This window comes from Eulemur rufifrons, chromosome 16 (assembly GCF_041146395.1).
Source record: "Eulemur rufifrons isolate Redbay chromosome 16, OSU_ERuf_1, whole genome shotgun sequence".
Lineage (NCBI taxonomy): Eukaryota > Metazoa > Chordata > Mammalia > Primates > Lemuridae > Eulemur > Eulemur rufifrons.
In genome coordinates this window covers 80,266,235-80,287,650 of record NC_090998.1, presented here as the reverse complement: position 1 = coordinate 80,287,650, position 21,416 = coordinate 80,266,235, and the positions used below count along the sequence as shown (strand labels likewise).

At 41.4% G+C, this 21,416-nt stretch overlaps 2 protein-coding genes across 2 annotated transcripts in view; both read left to right on the top strand.

Annotated features, from left to right (window-relative positions):
- Positions 1-2,240, top strand: part of LOC138396923 (putative tetratricopeptide repeat protein 41) — a 63,062-nt gene extending 60,822 nt beyond the window's left edge. The window contains exons 14-15 of the mRNA XM_069490709.1: positions 1,425-1,554; positions 1,646-2,240. Coding sequence (XP_069346810.1) covers positions 1,425-1,554; positions 1,646-2,240 — 725 coding nt within the window. The remainder of the gene's footprint in view (positions 1-1,424; positions 1,555-1,645) is intronic.
- Positions 2,241-4,417: 2,177 nt separating this feature from the next.
- The window catches only part of NT5DC3 (5'-nucleotidase domain containing 3), a 55,638-nt gene continuing 38,639 nt past the window's right edge, over positions 4,418-21,416 (top strand). The window contains exon 1 of the mRNA XM_069489632.1: positions 4,418-4,685. Within this exon, the coding sequence (XP_069345733.1) occupies positions 4,481-4,685 (205 nt within the window). The 5' untranslated portion in view covers positions 4,418-4,480. The remainder of the gene's footprint in view (positions 4,686-21,416) is intronic.

Here is a 21,416-nt window from a genome sequence, read left to right as displayed (position 1 = left end):
AATGAAAAAAAGGACAAGTGATGGAAGTTTATACCTTATAGGATTACACAGTTTTGACAGATGGTAATTACTCACATACATTTGCTGCTGTTATTATTAATGCAGGGGCACTGGCTGGGTCATCTGTCAGTGTTTTTAGCTCTTATGTACCCAGTAGTCTCTTCATCACTATCCAGAGCAATGCCCTACACACACCTGTCTTACATTAGGGTCATAATCAATGGTATAAATTCAGCCCCTTAAAAGCAGTCTTATAAATGGGTAAAATGAATAAATGAGTAACATGTGCAAATTAGACTGCAAAATGTATTATATGTTTACTTTTAACAAATTTTGGATAATTTAGTTATTGACAATAGCACTTGGCAAAAGTTTTTCTCTATTTTTTATTTTGAAAACTTTTAAACCTACAGTGAAATTTCAAGAATAGTATAATGAACAACCGTATACTCTTCACTGATGTTCACCAATTGTTAACATTTTTACACATCCGGGTTCTCTTTCTCTCTTATATATAAAGGCACATACACACATATTTTTCTGAACCATTTGAAAGTTAGTTGCAAACTTGACACTTATCTCTAAATACTGTACTACTTCATGTGTCTTCTGCGTACAGGACATTCCCCTACATAACCACAATACAATAATCGAGCCCAAGATATTTAACTTTTACATTAGACTATTATCTAATGTAGAATCCAAATTCAAATTTCCTCAAGCATTCTCGTACTGTCCTGTGTAGCTGTTTAGGTTTTTTTTTTTTTTTTTTTTTTTTTTTGTTGAGACAGAGTCTCACTTTGTTGCCCAGGCTAGAGTGAGTGCCGTGGTGTCAGCTTAGCTCACAGCAACCTCAAACTCCTGGGCTTAAGCGATCCTACTGCCTCAGCCTCCCGAGTAGCTGGGACTACAGGCATGCGCCACTAAGCCCGGCTAATTTTTTCTATATAGATTTTTAGGTGTCCATATAATGTCTTTCTATTTTTAGTAGAGACGGGGTCTCGCTCAGGCTGGTCTCGAACTCCTGACCTTGAGCAATCCACCCGCCTCGGCCTCCCAGAGTGCTAGGATTACAGGCGTGAGCCACCGCGCCCGGCCTGCTGTTTAGTTTTTAATACAGAATCCTATTGAAGATCTTGTATTGCATTTCTTTTAGTCTAGAACATTTAAGTTGCCTTGTTTTGTCTTTCATGACATTGACATTGTTGAGTCGAAGTCAGTTTCTGCCCTACCTTCTTTGCCCCAGTGTCCTTCAATTTGTTTCTGTCTGGTTGTTTCTTTATGATTAGACTCAGGTTCAATGTTCTTGGCGGAATATTACAATAGGTAATGTTCCAATGCCACCTTCTTGTCCTTCTCTTTTAAATGTGTGAAGTCAGGAGTAATTTTTAAAAATTCTAATATTCTTATTTTCAAATATCCAGCAGGTCAGTTACTGACAAATGACTCTTGTCACCACATCGTGATTGAGGCAGTAGGCTATTTGTACAGATCACTTGATTTAAGGGCAGCCTACCTGGGATCTTCTCATTCATCAATCCATGGGATCCTACAGTGAGTTTCTGTTTTATGACTGCCAAAGAAACATGCTTCTGGTTCTTCATGTTATATGTATGACCTCTTGATCACTTTTGATCTTTTGCAGCCTTCTAGGGGAAATCAAGCAGATTCGGAGCAAGAGGTATTGGCCTCAAGGTATGAGCCAACAATATACTGAGGGTTCTAGGAATGGCTCATCATTATGGGAGCACTTGCTTAAATTAAACTACCACAGTGCTCAGAGTTCTAAAACAGTGAGCTCTGCAATGTGCATGAGCGCGGATAAGTTACAAAGAACTAAAAGCACGACGGACTTGGCGCCTCACACAATTTCGGAGAAGTCAAAACGTGCAAAAGGGAAAAAGATCTTGAAACCCATTCTTTCCATTTCTGCTGAGGAAAAGGCCCAACGGAAGACACCAAATAATGCTGAAATACGGACTAGCCCAGGAAAAGAAGCAGCAAAGAAAAAGAAGAACTATTCCCCTAAGATTTTATCTTTTGGTAAAACGAATGGTTTAGTAAAGCTTTCAAGGCAAAGGATTTTGTTAGCTAAAAGCAAGAGTGGAGAAGGCCAGATCACCACTATTTACTGCCATCCCCTGTTGTCGCCACTTAGCACAAATAAACCTTGGAAATCCTTATCTGAGCTCATATCAGAAAAGTGGCTTTTTCATAGCCCAGGTTATAGTTCAACTTAGAAGTGTTTTTTTGAAGAGAAGATCTCAAATCAAAACAAAATTGTTGAAGACCTCAAATGATACAGATAAGGAATAAAAATTATAGTAGGCTCTTTGGTGTCAAGTTTTTTCCACTTGTCTTTAATTAGAACTCTTTGATTGGATATTTTCTTCTAAACCACTTAGGAGTGATAATCAAGATCTGAGGGTTTGATTTTTCAGCTCCTTAAAATATTGTAACTGATTTTAGTTAAAAAAGAATAATTTTTAAGTGATTCACATTTCTATGCTAGGTTTCATTGATCTCACAGTGTTTCATATCGAAAAATATCTAGAAATAATGTTATTAAAGTTCTAATTGTGTTATTTTTACATTGCTATAGTTTATCTATTTTGAGTTTATGAATTCATTTAATATGTAAGCAAAATTTACAACTATTACCACAGAACCTTTTTTTTTGAAACATGAATAAGATATAAATTAGAATAAATTAAAACCATAAAGTAAATTTAAAGTACCTGAGCCTGTGGATTTGATAGCAGCTGTTTTAAGCATTTTATTATCTCATTTTATCAGTGATTTATAAAACATTGACCATTGAGTGTTAAGGATTACTTGTTGGCTACCTTCTTCCCTATCACCCAACTAAATCTTACATACTATGTTAGGAAGCCAAATGGAAGAATGGGCTCAGCTGTGTGACTTTAGGAAAGTTATTTAACCTCTCTGAGCCTCAGTGTTATTACAGTCAGCCCTCTCCATCCACAGGTTCTGCACTCTTGAATTCAACCAACTGTGGACTGAAAATTCTAGGAAAAAACCCAACATAAGAATAAAAAATAATACAAATAGAAAATACAGTATAACAATTATTTACATAACATTTACTTTGTATTAGGTATTATAAGTAACCTAGAGATGATTGAAGGTATACAGGAGGATGGGAGTAGGCTATATGCAAATACTGTGCTGTTTTATATGAGGGACTTGAGCATCCATGGATTTCAGTCTGTGGGGAGAGGGGTGTTCTGGAACCAATCCCTGGCAGATACCAAGGGAGTACTGTATTTGTAAAATGGGAGAAATTATGGCAGTTTTCAGGATTACTGAGAAGACTGCATCAGATAATGTGCACAGAAGCCTTCAATAAATGGTAGTCTAACCCAGGTGCCACCTTTTTCCATGAAACATCTCCCGACCCCTCCAGGCCACAACTTGAACATACACTAATGCTTTGCGTTGGTCGTGCCCCACTTATTTCATGCAGGGCAGTATGGTCTCCCTCGAAGAGTGCCAGCCTTGAGTTATTCCCCCTATTCCACTTAGCACCCTGCTCAGCAGTAACCACAGGGCAGCTTGGGAAGTCCTCGCAGTCCAGTGATTCTCAGCAGGGTTCTGGGTGGGCCACATCAGTCTTTCCTGCAGGAGCCGTGTCTGAGTCCACACACAAATGCTTCCCGGTGAGGAGGTTACTGTTCATTTGGCTTTAGTGGAACCGCATGGCACAGAACAGATGCAGCCTAGCAGGTCTGAAAAACCTGTTCTCCAGGAACTTGGGCAGGGACAGGAGCTGGGTGACCGTGTCCCGAGGACCTCTCTTGGGGGATGGGAATCTAGGGTGGGGTACTGGGTCTTCCAGGCTGTGCAATGCAGGTGCCCTTTAAACTTATTGGAGTTAAGGGGCTGGGGTCCTCCAGCCAACATCAGTCCACATGTGGGGGCCTCGGTCCAGCCATCCCCTCAGGGCCGGGCCTCTCGGGCCCTCACGGATCCAAAGTGAGGATTGGGGGATGTCCCAGACCAGTCCCCACGATCCAGGGGAAGTCTAGACTGCAGAGGCCATTAATGAGAAGAGGTCACCTTCCAGAGCCAGGCCAAACCAGATCAAGAGGCCACTGGCCACAGAAGGCAGGAGGAAGGTGCGGCGGAGCTCGGCGGGTGGCGCCGGCGTCGCGTCTTGTCGTTCCATGTGGCCTACGCACCACCACGCGGTCGCTCCTGCGCGCATCAGGGTCGGAAAGTGACCGCAGCAGGCTGGCGTCAGACCCCAGCCTCCAGGCCCCGGCGGCAGCCCCGCCCCGGACTCCTCCCCTGCTCCGCCCTGTCCCGCCCCGTCCCCGGCCCCGGCCCCGCCCCGCAGCGGTCCGAAGGCCGGGCCACAGCGCCACGTGTTCCGACGCAGGGAGCCGCCCGCCTGCGGAGCTGAGCGCGGGCAGAGGACTGGCCCCGCGGCGCCACAGGCAGCGTGGTGGCGGCAGGCATGACCACGGCGGCAGTGGCGGTGGTGGCCCGCGGGGCCGGGGCGAGGGCGGCGGCTTTGGCCCTGCGGGGCAGCTGCAGGACCGCGGCACCGGGGAGGCCGTGCACGGGCCCAGCTCGGCCCTTGTGCACGGCACCCGGGACCGCCCCGGACATGAAGCGCTACCTGTGGGAGCGCTACCGGGAGGCGAGGAGAAGCACGGAAGGTGAGTGCGGGTCCCCCCTGCCCCCAGCACCTGGGGACCCCTCCGCTCCCGCTGGGGCGGCAGGTCTCCTCCCGCGCGGTCGGCGGGAAGCGGGCACCCTCGGACCCGGGCCAGTCCCGCTGCTGACCTCCAAGGAGCTCCGGCGACCCTCGGCCCCCCAGGCCCCAGCCGCAGGCAGCATCGCCTCTGCCGAGCGACTCCAAAACTTCACAACTCCCGTCTTTCCTGTTGGGATAGCTGTTTTATACATTCTTGAGATTTTTAGCCCGAAATCTGCATCGAAAGCGCTTCGGGCTGCCCCGGGGGTTCCGCAGACATCCGTTGGGAGGCGGTCACCCCCACGCACCGTTAGGTGTTGTTACTAACCTGCAGTAATGACAGAACAGCCGGAGTCACCGGTGCCCAGTCCCCCTGGAGCGGGGCTGCCGGGCAGGTGGCCGTATCCGGAGGCCAATCTGATTTCCGTGGGGCGGGGTGGGATGTGCAGTTTGAAATCGGAGAGACCCAGGTCGGGAGTGTTCTGCCTTATCTGCTATCCTCAGTGAGGAGGGGATCCAGGGGGAGTGAACGAGTACTTTGTGGCCAGGTGAACAGAAAATGAGCTTAGTTCCTTTGTTACCAAGGGAAACGGGAGAGCCGGAAAGAGGAACTAGTAAATACTAAGGCCAGGCACACGATTGTCTGTTAGCATTCTTGCAATAAATAGCCGGGAAGGAGCTGCCACATCCCCGTTCTACAGACGGGAAAGGCAAGACTCAAGTCAGGCCTTGACCTAGGTCTGGGTCAGCCCCTAACCTGCCGTCCTGTGTCCTGTGTCACGCTGCTTTCCATGTGGGCACTGGTAATCCACGGGCGCCGCTGCTTGCGTTCAGGGAAGATCCAGAATCAAAATTCTGATACTGATTTCTTTTTGTTGTTGTTGGAGGTGGCACATAGAGATAGGGAGAGAATATTTGGTGAGAGAAAACATTTTGTCTGATCACATTTTCCATCTTTTGACTAGAAGTCAGTTTCATGAAATAAAACCAAATTGGAGTAATTTTCAGAGGAACTTAAAATGGCCAGCAATGCAGAATTCTATGCAATAGCTGCTTATTTTCTTAGTTTCCCTTTGCCAAGAGTTTAATTTCTTTGGCTTTTGAAGCTGTTGTGTGGTATGGTGGAGAGAAGACTGGCTTTGGAGGCACTGGGAACTGCAGATCTTGAGAGATGAACCAAATTGTAAAAGATTATCTAGCCCAGATTTTGGGCAGATTTTTTTAATTGAAATTTTTATTGAGATAATTGTATATGTACATGCAGTTGTAAGAACTAATACAGGGAGATCGGCATATCCTTTACCCAGTTCGTTCCAGTGCTAACATTTTGCAAAACAGTAGTAGAGCATCACAACCAGTGCAGATTGATACAATCAGAGTCCCCTTGTTTTATTGTACTTCTGTGTGTGCATGCGTGTAGTTCTGCACAGTTTTATCACACGTAGGTTTGTGTGTCCACCATCACAAAGTACTGAACAGTCCATCACAGGGATGCCTCACACTGTCTTTATAACCACACCCACCTGCCTCCTGATGCTCTCTCTGCTTCCCCACCCCTGGAGCGTTATCTGTTCTCCATTTCTGAAATTTTGTCATTTCAAAAAATGTTATATAGATACAATCATACAGTATGTAACCTTTTGGGATTGGCTTTTTTCACTGAATATAATTCCCTAGAGTTTTATCCAAGTTGGTGCACATATTGTATCAATAGTGTGTTCCTTCCTTTTTGCTGAGTAATATTCCATGGTATGCGTGTACCACAGTTTAACCATCTGTTTGACCACATTGAACCATTTACCCATAGTTCACTTTCAAAGAACATCTGGGATGCACCCAGTCTTTGCTTATTACAAATAAAGCTGCTCTAAACATTTGTGTCCAGGTTTTTGTGTGAACATATATTTTCATTGCCCAAGAGTAGTGTGGCTGGGTTCAATGGTAATTTCATGCTTAGTTTTATAAGAAACTGCAGGCAAAATTTTTGCCATTCCAGTTTCATGGTCCAGGTTTGCCGCTTGTTGCCTGTGAGAACTGGGAAGATCATGAAGCTTGAGTTTCTTCATCTGTAAAATTGGCATGTACCAGCATCAGTAGTACCAGCATCATAGGGTTCTGGTGAAGAATAGAGGAGTCCATCCATGAAAGGTGTTTAGAACGGTGCCTGGTATGTGAGGTGGCTAAAGTGTCTGGTGATGAAGATCAACATTGGCCCAGAGTTTGGGCTTTGGTGTGGGACAGTCTGGGGGACATTTCTGCTTTACTTTCCTCTCTGACTTTAGTTTCCTCAGTCATAATATGGGGATAATGTGGAGATTTTTAGCACGGGATTGGCACCCAGCAGATGCCCAGTAGATAGTAGCTGTTATTAATAGTTATTGAATAGCTGTCACTCTTAGACACATACTTAGTAAAAGATGGAGATGGGTTATTTAGCTCTTGGATCTGGGTCTTCTGCTTAGGGCAGTGCCATCACTAGCTGTGTGGCCTTGAACAAGTCACCTAATCCCTTTGGTTTCTCCCTGTGTAAAATGAGGCCACTGCACTAAATAATGGCTAAGTCTTTTTAAGTGTTGTAAGTAAGTATTCAAGTGCTACAGGTGCAGGATTCAGTGCACCCTATCTCCTCCTCATGTCCCCAGCACAGATGCACATGGTCCCTGTCACCCTGAAATGTGAGGACTTCAATCAGACTTTTCCTTCTTTGCCCATTCTGTGACTGCACCATTCCTGGCCCCTCTAGCTGAAGTCTGTATGAATGTGTGTGCCCAACTTCTGTTCATTCAACACATACTTATTAAGCACCCAGCTGTGGGTTTGAAGGCTGCTGATTCACAGATGGATGAGTCTGACAGGGAGGGGCCCACAGCGGCTGAGGACCAGCCTGTACCAAGCAGTGGACCAGTGTTGCATGGATGGGGAGTCTGGCAAAGAGATAAGTGACAGTCACCTTGGGGGGGGATAAACAGTGGGCCCCAGGGGCTCTGACATCAGAGCATGTAACTGCTCAGAGATGCAGGAAATGCTTTGCCAAGGCTGACCCCTGAGCTGTGTCTGGTAGGAAGGAGAGGTCAGAAGAAGTACTGATATTCATATAAAAATATAGATCCTTTTTCCTCCTAAGTTGGAAGTGGACAAAAGAATTTTATTTTCTCTTTCTTTCTTTCTCTAGCCATTTGATCTCTTTCCTTAATCCAAACAATCTGTTCCAGTATCTTCCCTTTCTAAGCGCTCCCAGAGTGAAATCTGCACAGGGGAGGGATGCTTTTTATTCTTTGTTTTACCCTTTCTCTCCCATCCTTTTTTTTTTTTTTTCCCATTTTAATTAAAACATTTAGCCGGGCGCGGTGGCTCACGCCTGTAATCCTAGCACTCTGGGAGGCCGAGGCGGGTGGATTGCTCAAGGTCAGGAGTTCGAGACCAGCCTGAGCGAGACCCCGTCTCTACTAAAAAAATAGAAAGACATTATATGGACAACTAAAAATCTATATAGAAAAAAAATTAGCCGGGCATAGTGGCGCATGTCTGTAGTCCCAGCTACTCGGGAGGCTGAGGCAGTAGGATCGCTTAAGCCGAGGAGTCTGAGGTTGCTGTGAGCTAAGCTGACGCCACGGCACTCACTCTAGCCTGGGCAACAAAGTGAGACTCTGTCTCAACAAAAAAAAAAAAAAAAAAAAAAAAACATTTAAAAAATGTATTTTTTAGATCAGTTTTAGATTTACTGGGAAATCTTATAGTTTCTATAAACCTGACACCCCTCCCCTGTTGTTAACCTCTCACATTACTGTGGTATATTTGTCACAACTTTTGAGGCAATATTGATATGTTATCCATAGTTTACTCAAATTTCCTTAGTTTTTACCTAATGTCCTTTTTCTGTTCCAGGATGCCACTCAGGACAGCACAGCACACATTTAGCTGTCCTATCTCGTCAGGCTCCTTTAGGCTCTAACAGTTTCTCAGACTTTTCTGTTTTTGATGACTGTGACAGTCTTGGGGGGTACTGGTCACATACTTTGTAGAATGTCCCCCAGTTGAAATGTTTACCTGTTTTTTAACTTGAGACTTTTGGAAGTATAATGTTTATGTATCCTGTTTCAAACTCAGCTCAAAAAAGAAAAAAAAATCTTTGTATTTTTAAGAAAAGAAATGATTGGTTTATAACCCCTAGCAAAAATGTTAGATGCCATAATTTTCTGCTAGAGCAGTGGTTCTCAACAGGAGTTGGAGGGGGCAGTTTGGAGTTAGGCAGCATCTGGAGACCTGAAGATCTTTTTGTCACAGCTGGGGGTGACAGGTGCTGTTGGCCTTTAGTGGGTAGAGGCTGGGGATGCTGCTGAACATCCTACAGTGCACAGAACAATATTCCGTAACAAAGAATTACACGGCCCCTAATGTCAACAGTACCAAGGTGGAGAAACCTTGTCCTAAATTGAGTTCTAAGAACTCATTGTGTGATATTGATTTTAAGGGCTGGATATATTTGTATGATCTTTTCTTTTTGTTGTGCTGTGTGTGTCGTCTTTGAACTCAATCCCTGGCCTTCCAGATGTGCTCATTGGAGACTTGGCCTGTCCTGTTAGGTGCGGAAGGGAAGCATTCCTGCTCCTCCAAGAGGGGTTCTCGAGCCTTCTATTTGGATAGTCTAGTGGTTGCTTTGTTCTTTAGAATTAATGTCGGAGCCTGGTCTATTTAGAATGTTTGGCTGCTTGGCTGGGGCTACCAACTATTATATATTAAGTTGTAGAAAGAAGTACAGGGATTAGTGGGAAGTGGTAGAAACTTGTATAGAGTGTTGAAAGGTTTATTCAAAGTTCTGGGTGGAGAGCACTTAATAATAAAAAATGATGTACTGCATTTAGTCGGGACTGTATATAGCATTATGATGTAAGTTTAACATGTATAAGATAGGCATAAGACACAAGGACAATAATCATATATATAATATTAAGATAATAAATATCAGTAAGCATAAGTTCCTCAAGGAACTGTAGTGGGTTAGAGACTCTTGAGACGACCTTAAAAGTAGACCAATATTTCTCAGATTGTGTTCCACAATCTTCTGAGAGGTGTGGTTAAAGAACTATAGAAAATATATATTAAAGAAGCTTCTTTATAGCTGGGCTTTTCAGAGTTAGTGAATTAGAGCCTTTAAAATGCATAAATCCCCAAGAGGGAGGAAGTAGGTTTAGTGCTCCTCAAATTTGACTTTGGAGCCTCTTTTTTTGAGGCAATAACTCTATCTTGAGATTCTAAAGCATATACATGGGAAGTTCTAATAATATGTCTAACAAGAATGTATGTTAATACTGAAAGATGCTTAATTGTATAACCAGATGTGCTTTTTCTATGCAACAGGGATGTAGAATAATAGAGTCAGGGACCATCTGGGAATCTGGAGAAAGCTGTGTATTCTGTCTGTAGAAACATTTTTCCCATTACACATACCACTTGCACACACACAAACTATTTTCTGTGTAATTTCGGGGGGTTCCTGGAGCATCTCAATCTCTTCTGGCGACCCATTGCTCATTTACTTGCTCCATTATCCTTTAAGAAAGGGTGAAGCATTGAGATGTGATGGGATGCTTATGGAGGCACAGCTCAGCATGGGGACTGTTTTCTAGATTTAAATTTGTACCTGAGATTGAGAAACCTGCCTGGAATAATAATGCATTTTGGGCCTGAATTTTGCTGCTGAGTGTTAAGGTTTTCTGTAACTACTGTGGAGTTGGCTGGGTGATCTACCAGTTGGAATCTAGAATTCATTTTCCTCTTTCATTAGGGTGTAAATCTCCGGTATGGTAAAGAGGAAGTGAAAGGAGATAAAATGTAAAAAGGAGATTACATGATAATTTTGTTGCCAGCCTTTGAAGGCAAGTAGAATTTAAAAAAAAAAAAATTTTAGTAGTTCTCAAACTTGGTGGCACATCAGAATCACCTGGGAAGCTTGTTTAAAAGTGGAGATTCCGGGGCCCTAACCCTGGAGATTCTTATTTGTAAAGTATGGAGGGAGGGTCTGGGAATTTGTATTTTTACAGGCTGGGTTTGGAAACCAATCCTTTATTGAACTATTAAAGACCTGTAGAAACAGATATCTTGTATCCTTCAAAACTTCTTTTGGACTTTGGCTTCCGGCAATCTGGCAGACTAGGTAGGTAGTCCAACAATCTGTTTGTACAGAATACTCACATGCTGAAATAAAATACAAAGGACCTTCTTTGGAATTCACAATGGAACTGTGAGAAATTGGAGACATCCCAAGGATTAATAATGAAGAAGAAGCTGAAACCAGAACGGTGACCAGCCCTGAAGGTGCTACTGTCCTGGCAGCATTTGTTGGTCTTAGATTGGCTGTGCCAGCTAGGAGAGAAGAGTAGGTTTTGGGCACACACATGCACGTTGTCTGAGACTCTCCTATACATCTGGTGGCCACAAAGTGCTTCCTTTCCTGCATGGAGACAATAGGGAAGCTTGTCTGTCTTGGTTTGCTCCAGATATTTTTTTCTGTGCGTGTTGGGGGTAGTTTGTGGAAGTCTCCTGTGACCTTGTAATCACAGGCTAGTCCTTACGTGAGTTTGGGTTTGAATTTATTCTGCTTGTGTGATCTGGTGATCCCAAGCTGAGAAATTAACTGAAAATGTGTGATAGTGGCCTGGGACTCCTGATAGAAGCAAATGCAAACTCTCCCTGGATGAATAGACCTTAAACCCAGGCCTCCCAGGACTCTCCAGATTAGATCATTCAGATCTGAGCTCACAACCCAAAATTAAAAATTAGACACTTAAGCCACCATAGGTGAGAACCAACAGAATCAGCAGACAGAGGAATTAGTATGAATAGAACTTTAGGTATTGGAATTATTAGGTAAAGAATATTCGTAGTGGCATCTGAGAATGTTTAACACATTAACTGCCATGTGAGTTGTATTTAACTCATGCTAGTTTTGAGCCTGGGGCCTCATGAAGCATATGTAACTCATGGCTCTTCACCCTGGGCGCCACGTGAACTGCTTTTCAAGTTGCATATAACTCATGCCCAGAAAACAATAAAATATGAATTTTTTAATAAATTAGAAAGGATTGTTTTCGAAGTTTTTATTCTATTTTTGTAATAAAACACCATGGCCCCAAGGAAAAAATTTTTTTCTCTAGTGTGGCCATCAGTGTGTTAAAACTTTTTAGAGAAATAAAAGATACTGAAAATGTGGAGCAAGGATTATGATCATATTGAAATGATCAGGCAGATTTTAAAAGGAACCAAACAGAAATTCTAGAAATTAAAATTTTAATTCTTAAAATTAAAAATTCAGACCCAGAGACTGTGGAACAAGCATATCTGGGTTCAAATCCTAACTTCATTACTTAGAAGCTATGTGACCTTGGGCAGATGACTTCTATGTGCCTCACTTTCCTCATATGTGAAAGGGGGATACCAATAATACCTATCTCCTAAGATTGGTAGGTTTAAATGAATTAATACATGTCGAGTTCTTAAAATAGGGCCTGACACATAGTAAGCCCCGTTAAGTATCAACTGCGATTATCGATGTTGTTATCACTACCACAAGGGAATGGGAGACTGATAGACTTTAGAACAGTGACAGTGGAAGCTTGAAGACAGTAGAATCACTTCAAAGTGCTGGGAGAAAAATGTGAATTTAGAATCGTATACCCAGCTAAATCGTCATTTAAGAATGAGAGTAAAGACATTTTTAGATAAAAACCAAGAGTTTACCACCAAAACAACTCACTAAACGAATTTCTAAAGGATATATATATATATATATATATATCAGGGGAAAAAAAAAGATTTCCAAGGGAAATCTAAGATGCAAGTGAAAATGGAGAACAAAGAAATTGGTAGAGGTGTGAATAAATCTAAACAAATATGGACAATGTAGAAATCAGTCGAAAATCGGCAGGAGAGAAGGTAAAAGAAACAGAAAATGCAAGAAATAGCATAAAATACGATGGGGAAATAATTCTAAATATATCAACAATCATGATAAACTCAGATTAAAAGATCGTCAGATTGGATATAAAAAACACAGTCCAGCTGGATGCTGTTTATAAGAGATACATCCCAAAACAAAGATATAGAAAAGTTGAGATTATGGGAAAGGATATCTTGGGTAAATGCCAACCAAAGAAAATTGGCAGATTATGAATATCAGACAAATATTGAAATGGTATTAAAAGGAAATACTTTTAACTGGAGGAAAGGTTGCAAACTACAATTCATGGGCTAATTCTAGCCTGATGTCTGTTTGTACATTAAATTCTATTGGAACACAGCCACACCCATTGTTTCCATTTGGGGGCAGGGGTGCTCCTTTTGTGCTATGACATCAGAGTTGAGCAGTTGCAGCAGAGACTGTATGCACAACACCAAATATTTATGAACCGCCCTTCATAGAAAATGTGTGTTGACTCCTGAACCAGAACTACATGTTTATACCAACATCTGGACTCTCACAAGAAAAATGTCAAGTAAAAAAAAAAAAAAATAAGCAAGTTGCAGACATTTGCAAACACATAATAATAGTAGGGATACACGTGTAAGTGGTAAAAAAAAGAAATGCAGGAGAGTGCTAAGCACCAAAATCAGGGTTGTGGTTATGTTGGAGACGAGAGGAGCACACAGGTGAGGGCTGAAGGTTTTATTTCCCACCTGGATGGTGGGGTGTGGGCATTCTTTATATTACCTTCTTATTTTTCTTTATGTCTTAAAAATAGGGTCATGCATTCTTTAAAAGTCATCTTTTGTTTAGGTGTATGATGTTGATGATGCTGTGGCCATATAAAAATAGTAAAAAGGTTTAAGGGAGAAACATGCCAAATAGTAATTTTCACATTTTCAGGCAGGAAAGAAATGCCTGGAATAGGAAAACCTTAGACTGGCAAGTGCAGAGGCCTCTGGAGGTCCTGGAATCCAGTCCTCTGCTGGGAGAAGGAATCCCTTTTTCCATAGCCCTTGTGAGTGGCCATCTGGCATGTGCCTGAGTTTGTCGTGTGATCACAAGGCTGCCCATTTTATTTTGGATGGCTGAGTCACAGAGAGTAATTCTGATTCCCCTTCCATACGATGCTGCTTAAACGTGGAGATGGCAATAATGCACCATCCCTTTGACTTCATTTTAGAAGCTCATCTTTGTTTTCACTCTGATTTGTCAGTATCCCTTTGAAAGTGACCCATTTGTTCCTGGCCATAGGATGCTACCTGTGGTCTAACTGGTTGAAAGTGGAGGGAATCAACTGGCTCTTGCGTGATGGGCACCAGACTCCTGTGAGAACACCTTAAGAGTTGAGCGTGGGGTTAATTCATGTTCAACTTGTGGTCAGCTAAATCCTGACTGTGTCCTTCCTATATTGACAAGATATATTTTAGAGAAGGAAAACAGAAAAAAAAATTTTTTTAAAAAACTTCTAAGAAGTGCTTAGAAGAAAATGATAGCATTTTATTTTTATTTTATTTTTTAAAGTTAATTACTACATGTTATAGTTAAGACAGTGCAGAGAGAAGCTGATTGATTAGGCTGGGTTTTGTAGAACATTTCTATACTTTAATGGGTTGGTCCTTAACTTTGAGTAACTTATCTTTTTCACTTTACAGGGTTTTGAGGAACTGTTTCATGCTAAGTAAATTGATGAGCTATTGATATATAAACCTGAACACAATTTTAATTTGTATGTAGAGGTGTAAATCTCCAAATAGATTGGAATATTTCTTTTGTTCTCATTTGAACAGGAAAATCTACTTAAGAAACACCACTAATATCAGAATATCAACCATAGCTATGGTAGCAATTTTCAAACTTTTTGCCCTCAGAACTGTTTTATACACTTAAAATTATTGAAGGTCCTAGAGTTTTTGTGTATAGATTATATTGATAATGACTATATTAGAAATTAAAACTAAGAGGTTTTTAAGATATATATTTATTGATTCATTTAAAGTAATCATCTCCTTTACCTGTTAACATAAGTGGCATACTTTTTATGAAAAATATTTTCTAAAATAAGTTTAGAAGAAGGTTATGGTTTCAGATTTTTGCAGATTTCTGTGATGTCTGGGTTCAGAGAAGACAGATGAATTCTCGGATCTGATTCTGCATTCAGGCTATTGCAATATCAGACAGATATCACATGGCCTCTGGCAAACTCCAGGGTACATTTTTGAGAGAACAAGAGTGAAAAAGGCAGATCTGTATTAAATTCTTATTGTTCCAGTAACAAAATACCCCAAATTTAGTGGCTTAAAGGGACCAACACAATTTATTGTCTTTATAGTTCTGGAAGTCAAAAGTCTGAAGTAGGTCTCACTGTTCTAGAATCAGGGTGTGGGCAGGATGGCATTCTTTTCTGGAGGCTCTGGTGGAAAATGTTTTCTTGCCCTTTCTGGTTTCTAGAGACTTCCTACATTCCTCACACTCCCATTTTCAAAGTCAGCAGTGGCTTTCTGAGGCTTTCTCGAATCTCAACTCTCTGACACTGAATCTTCCGCTTTCGTTTTCCACACTTAAGGACTATGGTGATTACATCGGGCCCACCAGGATAATCCTGGAAAATCGCCTCATTTTACAGTCAGTTGATAAACAGCCTCAAACCGTCTGCAGCCTTAACTTCCACTTGCCAAGTAAGGTAACGGTATTCACAGGTTCTAGGGATAAGGACACGGGTATCTTTGGAGAGCCATTATTCCGCCTACATTGCCTTAGTGTTATGATGAGAATAGTTTTGACCTCAAAGTTCCCCTGAAGCGGGGGAGGTTTCCTAGATTATGCTGATAACTACTGATTAGGAGAAATATTAGTGGAATGGATGAACAGAAAAAAGAAGGGACTGACGTTTATGAAGCATCTATGTGCCAAGCATTGTGCCAAGCATTTGACCTACACTGTATAGTTTAATGGATGTAGACTTTGAGGCAGTTACTTTACTTCTCAGCCTCATTTTCCTCATCTGCAAATCAGGGATGGCAGTAATTACCTCACGGGGTTCTTGTGACATTAATGGAGATGATGAATGAGAAATGCCCAAGGCATGGCATGTGGAAAGCATTGGTATTCATTCCTTTTCTATTTCCTCTGTACTCTAGTAAAATAGTCTTGATAATGCTTAGTATTTGATCTTTTGATATGGCTCAATTTTCTAAGAGGTTTTCCCCTTGAAGCTCAATGTACTTTTGAGCAATTATGTTTGCTTTTTATTAAATGACTTATCCTTTTTTTTTTTTTTTTTTTTTTGGAGCTGGTCTCACTCTGTTGCCCCAGTTAGTGTGCAGTGGTATCATCGTAGCTCACTGCAACCTCAGACTCCTGAACTCGAGCAGTGGTTCCCAACCTTTTTGGCACCAGGGACTGGTTTCATGGAAGACAATTTTTCCACTGCTGGGGCAGGGGATGGTTTTGGGATGATTCAAGTGCATTACATTTGTTGTGCAAGGAAACCTCTCTGCTAATGATAATCTGTATTTGCAGCCACTCACCACCTCAGCTCTACCTCAGATCATCAGGCATTAGATTATCGTAAGGAGCGCGCAACCTACATCCCTCCCATGCGCAGTTTACAGTAGTCTAATGCTGCCGCTGATCTGACAGGAGGTGGAGCTTATGCAGTGATGCGAGTGATGGGGAATGGCTGTAAATACAGATGAAGCTTCTCTTGCTGGCCCTCCACTCTCCTCCTGCTGTGCGGCCTGGTTCCTAACAGGCCATGGACAAGTACCATTTGCCTGGGTTTGGGGAACACAGGGTTCAAGCGATCCTCCTGCCTCAGCCTCCCTAGTAGCGGGGATTATAGGCACACGCCATCACGCCTGGCTAACTTTTTTTCTATTTTTTGTAGAGACAGGGTCTCACTCTTGCTTAGGCTAGTGTCGAATTCCTGAGCTCAAGCGATCCTCCCACCTCAGCCTCCCAGAGTGCTAGGATTACAGGTGTGAGCCACAGCACCTGGCCTAAATGACTTATCTTAAGATTAAGCTGTCATTAAACCATTACTATATTTAGTTTTATGTCAAATGTAGTTGTATGTAGTTTTATTTTTGGAACTTTAGGAAGTGTGATGAATTTCTATGTAGTAGTCAGAATTACAGATAATACACGGTAATAAGAGGTATAATTTTAACTTTTGGTGGGAGTAGTATAAATGTCATGTGCATTATTATTTAGTCAGATGAGTAATTCTATTTGTCATGGATTGCCTTTCCCTGGAGACGATGCAAAATATGTAAACTAATGGAAAAATGAAAGTTTCTTTTTAGATTATTAGATGTAATAAAAATGCCTGTTGAATTGTCTCTTCCCCTGTGGGCATGCCTGACCCTTTGTTAAGGAGACTGCTCGGTCTCCTCCTGGGATCAGTGTGAGACCCCACTGCCTGTATGGTGCCCTGTGCAGTGCCTGGCACATAGTAGGTGTGGTAGGTGTTTATTGAAAAAATTCCTTGAAGTCTAGTAAGCAGGAAAACCAGTTTGCAAAAATGCTGCATGCTGTATGATCCCATTTATATGGCAGTCTAGAAAACATGATTGAATCTGACCAAAAGATCTGTAGTGTCATGGGCAAGGGTGGAGGGAGGGTGGGCTGGAATTTAAAGGGCGTGAGGAAGTGTTTGGGGGTGTTAGATTTGCTCATTATCTTTATTGTGGCAATAGCTCCACAGATGTCTCTATGGTATATGTCAACCTCATTGAGCTGTATATTTTTTGTGCGATTTATTGCACATCATTTGCAGCTCAATAAAGCTATAGAAACAGGGAAGTAAAGGAAGGATTCTGGTTTAGCTCGAGGCCTGTACTCACCCCGGAAGGTAGGGCCCTAGGAGTGGCCCCGTGTGAATCAGCTGTTCTGCCCTGGACCAGCAGCTGCGGCTGGAGGGGCAGGTCCTGGAAGAACCTGGAATTTGTTGTTCAGAGATGAGGAAGCATCATTTCTTACATAAAGGTTGCAGTGTGCTAGGCAGATAACCCCATCAATGTCCACCTTCACTGTGAAAAGGATACCTCCTTGGACACTTTGTTTCGTCTCAGTATCTGTCACTGGACTATTTTCAGAAGTAAAAATGACCAAAAACCCAGTGGTTATTGGAGATACTGGAGAAAACAATTTCTGGCTAAAAATAGTTGTATTTAAATCTCTAAGGTCTAATAGTATCACACTCTTATGAATTGTCTGTATCTGAGCCTTGGCCTTCAAAGTCACACTTTCTACTCAACTCTGTTTCTCTTACTATAACTCATTATTAGCAGAATGGATATTAAGTGGACACAACTATATCAAATGATATTTGTTGGCACTAAACATAACATACCAAAACTTAAGCAAATGTGAAATTGCATTATGGTCAAATTGTCCCCTAACGTATCATTTAGAACAAATCCACATTTTTCAGACAACCATGAATAGCAGAACCAACTGTACTGCCTATGCCTAGCCTGGGTGGCACATGGCGAAAGTTGCTAAGAGAAAATTACCTAAAGTAGGATTGTCTTTTTCTTGTTCTCTTCACTGGTAATTACAGATATGGAGTTTAAATGTTTCCAATTTGGGTGGAACTTTGAGTTCACTTATAGTGTATTTTTCTATTATTAGAAAAATATTAATAAATACTGCCTCAACATAGAAACAAAAAGTACCTATACTTTTCAAAATGTTTACAATCTCTATGTATACTTTTAAAAGAAATTTTGAAACCTTGCTGCTTTCAATCTACATGTGAACTTTTAAAAGATAACGTCAAGTAATGTTAAATAAATATGAAATAATTCATAAAATACGTGGAATATTTGTGAGTATTCATGAACTACATGAATATTATGACATATAAAGAGAAGTTGAGATTTGGCCAAATTAGGGGAAAAACAAATATCTTAACTCTGCTGTAACATTTGTTGATTTAGGAACATAGAAATGGATGACAAAGAAATGTGACCTTGAGCTGTCAATCTCACCGCATTTTCATTTTCTTCCTCTGTAAAATGGGCGTGATAACTAGTGCCTCACGTTAAGTGGCAGCTACATTGCTTTATGTAGTGGCTGGTACATAGTAAATGCACATAATTATTACCCACTGGAAGAACTTGGTCCATTGAGCACTGGGGAGATGCTCAGAACACTTGGTGGTAAATGGGGTAGGGAAATGGAGGCTTTCCCCCTGTTTTTTTTTGTAACCCCTAAAAGCATCTAGGAAATTTTTTCCCCCTTCCATTTCTTCTTTAGGACTTCAAATATGTATATTCTTTTCCTAGGAAAACAGCTTGAAATCTGGTGCATATGCCAAAAGGAAAAATCATAACTAACTAAAGAAAAATGCTATCTTAATGTCTCTGGGATTGTGGTTTGCATTATCAATAAAATTGAACTTCAAGGATTTTCAAGTGTCTTTCAGCTTCTCATTTGATCACATTCTTGTTAACACATTTTGGTTCCTGGGTTCAAATATCTGAAATGTATGTTTGGGCCTCTAAATGGAGCATGTTTTCCCCAGTTTTTGCTTGATTAATATCACTGTAACAAAATCTTTGTATATAAATCTTTATCCACGTCTCTGAATATTTCCTTAGCATATTTCCTCGAAAGAGAATTACTGGGTCAAAGGGTATGAATATTAAAAAAAAAAAAAAAAAAGACTCTTAATACGTATTGCCAAGCTGCTTTCCAGAAAGCTTGTGCTGATTTATAATTAAACAGCCAGGAGCGAGGCTGCCTGGGTCCCAGCACCAGCTAGCTCTGGGTTCTGTCATTATAAATAAAACAAGAATAGAATACCCACAAACATAACACACAAATAACACTAGTAACAAAAAGACTGCTGCAATCTGACAGGAGGAAAATGATGCCTTATTTTTATTTCTTAGCCAAGTAGCACATGCTTATTATAGAAATACATGTGAATGAAATAGACAATAGAGCCATTTGTAATTCTGCCTTTCAGAGAGAGCTACTATTGACTGTGTTTAATTGCTTTAATTTGCTTTTTTTGATAATTAGAATGGTTGAACATTTATGTTTTTTAGCTATATAATTTCCTTTTGTATGGATTTTTTATATTAAGGATATTAGTCCTTTGCTGTTTGTCTTTAAATTTTTTTGTCTAATATACCCCTCCCCCCAAGTTATTGTTTCTGATATTTTTGGGTGCACAGATGTTAAAAATTTTTTTTATTGTAAATCTATCAGTACTTTCCTTCATGATTTATTCTATTGCTTTTTTTTTTACATTTGGAAAGTTATGTTTTATTCAGAGATGAAATAGTGATCTATATGTGTCTTCTACCTTTTTAATGTTAAAAAAAATTAACTCTTTGATTCAGATGGTGTTTGTTTTGCAGCATAATATGAAGGAAAATCTTACTTGACATTCTTTCCATATACTGATGAGTGTTTATACACAGACATTAGACAAAGAATAGTCCAGGCAGATTTAACTCAACTATAGTAGATACTGGAGAACACAGAATAGTGGATCACCCATCTTGTTGAAAATAGGGCATGTGAAGAAAAATTTAAGAGTGGAAAGATAAGTTAAGATATAAATGGGGAATACCTTTGATACTAGGTTATAAGTTAAAATTTGTAGTCAGAATTTTGAGTGGCTAAACTTTTAGTTAGGACTCCTTTGGCTGCAAGCCATAGAAAACCTAACTCAAACTGATTTAATTTAAGCAAAAATAATTTAAAAAGAAGAAATTGTATGGGCTCATGTGATTACAAAATTCAGAGGTAGTACTATCTCCAAGCGTGACCTGATCCAGGAGTTCTGGTGATGTTATTGGGTGGTTTCTCTCTGTCTCTTGACCTTCCTCTCTTCCTCATTGGCATCTTTTTCAAGTTCTTCATAGTGGCCCCTCACATCTCCAGATTTATATCCTCTTAAGTCCAGGTTTGGAAGAAAAGAGCGCCTCTTCTTTGCAAATCCCCAAATTGACTTGATTGGACTCATTGGTTCACTTTGGCTTCAGGGAAAGTATGATTATGATTGGCTGGAAGGGGGCCTAGTCTGCCCCAAACTAATCAGTGTTGGTAAGGGAATTCAGGTGCTCTGTTAGGCCAGGCTTGGGTCACATGGCCTCCCCCTGGAGTCAGGAATGGAAACCCCAGAGACCAGACAGTCTGGATGTTGGGGAGGGGAGGTTTCCCGAAGAAATTTAGGGTATTAGAGGAACAGAAGGTGTATTAGTCAGGTTAGGCTGGGTTATGCTGCAGTGACAAGCAACACCAAAATGACTTACTACAGACAGACGGCTATAACCAAAGTTTGTTTCTGACTCACGCAGAATCTACTGGGGACTTTGGCAACTCTCCAGGGCAGTCAGCTCCATGTGGCAGCTTAGCCTTCCAGGCCTCTTTATCTTGTGTGGTAGACACAGGTATCCACAGTAGGCACAGTAGGAGAAGGGAGTGTGCCCCACTCTGGCTGCCCAAGATCTATTGGCTAGAGCTGACCAGAGCTGGGGGTGAGGAGTTGGGGGAGGATTGTAATCCTCTCCGTGTACCTGGGAAGAGGGACCAGCTGGACCAACATGAGATGGCACAGCCATGCTGGGTAGGCACAGACAACTAGTGCCCACGACCATCACTTACCCCAGGCAGCCTATGGGACCACGGTTTGTCAGACCCATCGCTTACACTCTTCCATCCTTATCCGATGGTTCCTGGGATAATGCTGAGAGCAGTAGTGTATTCAGT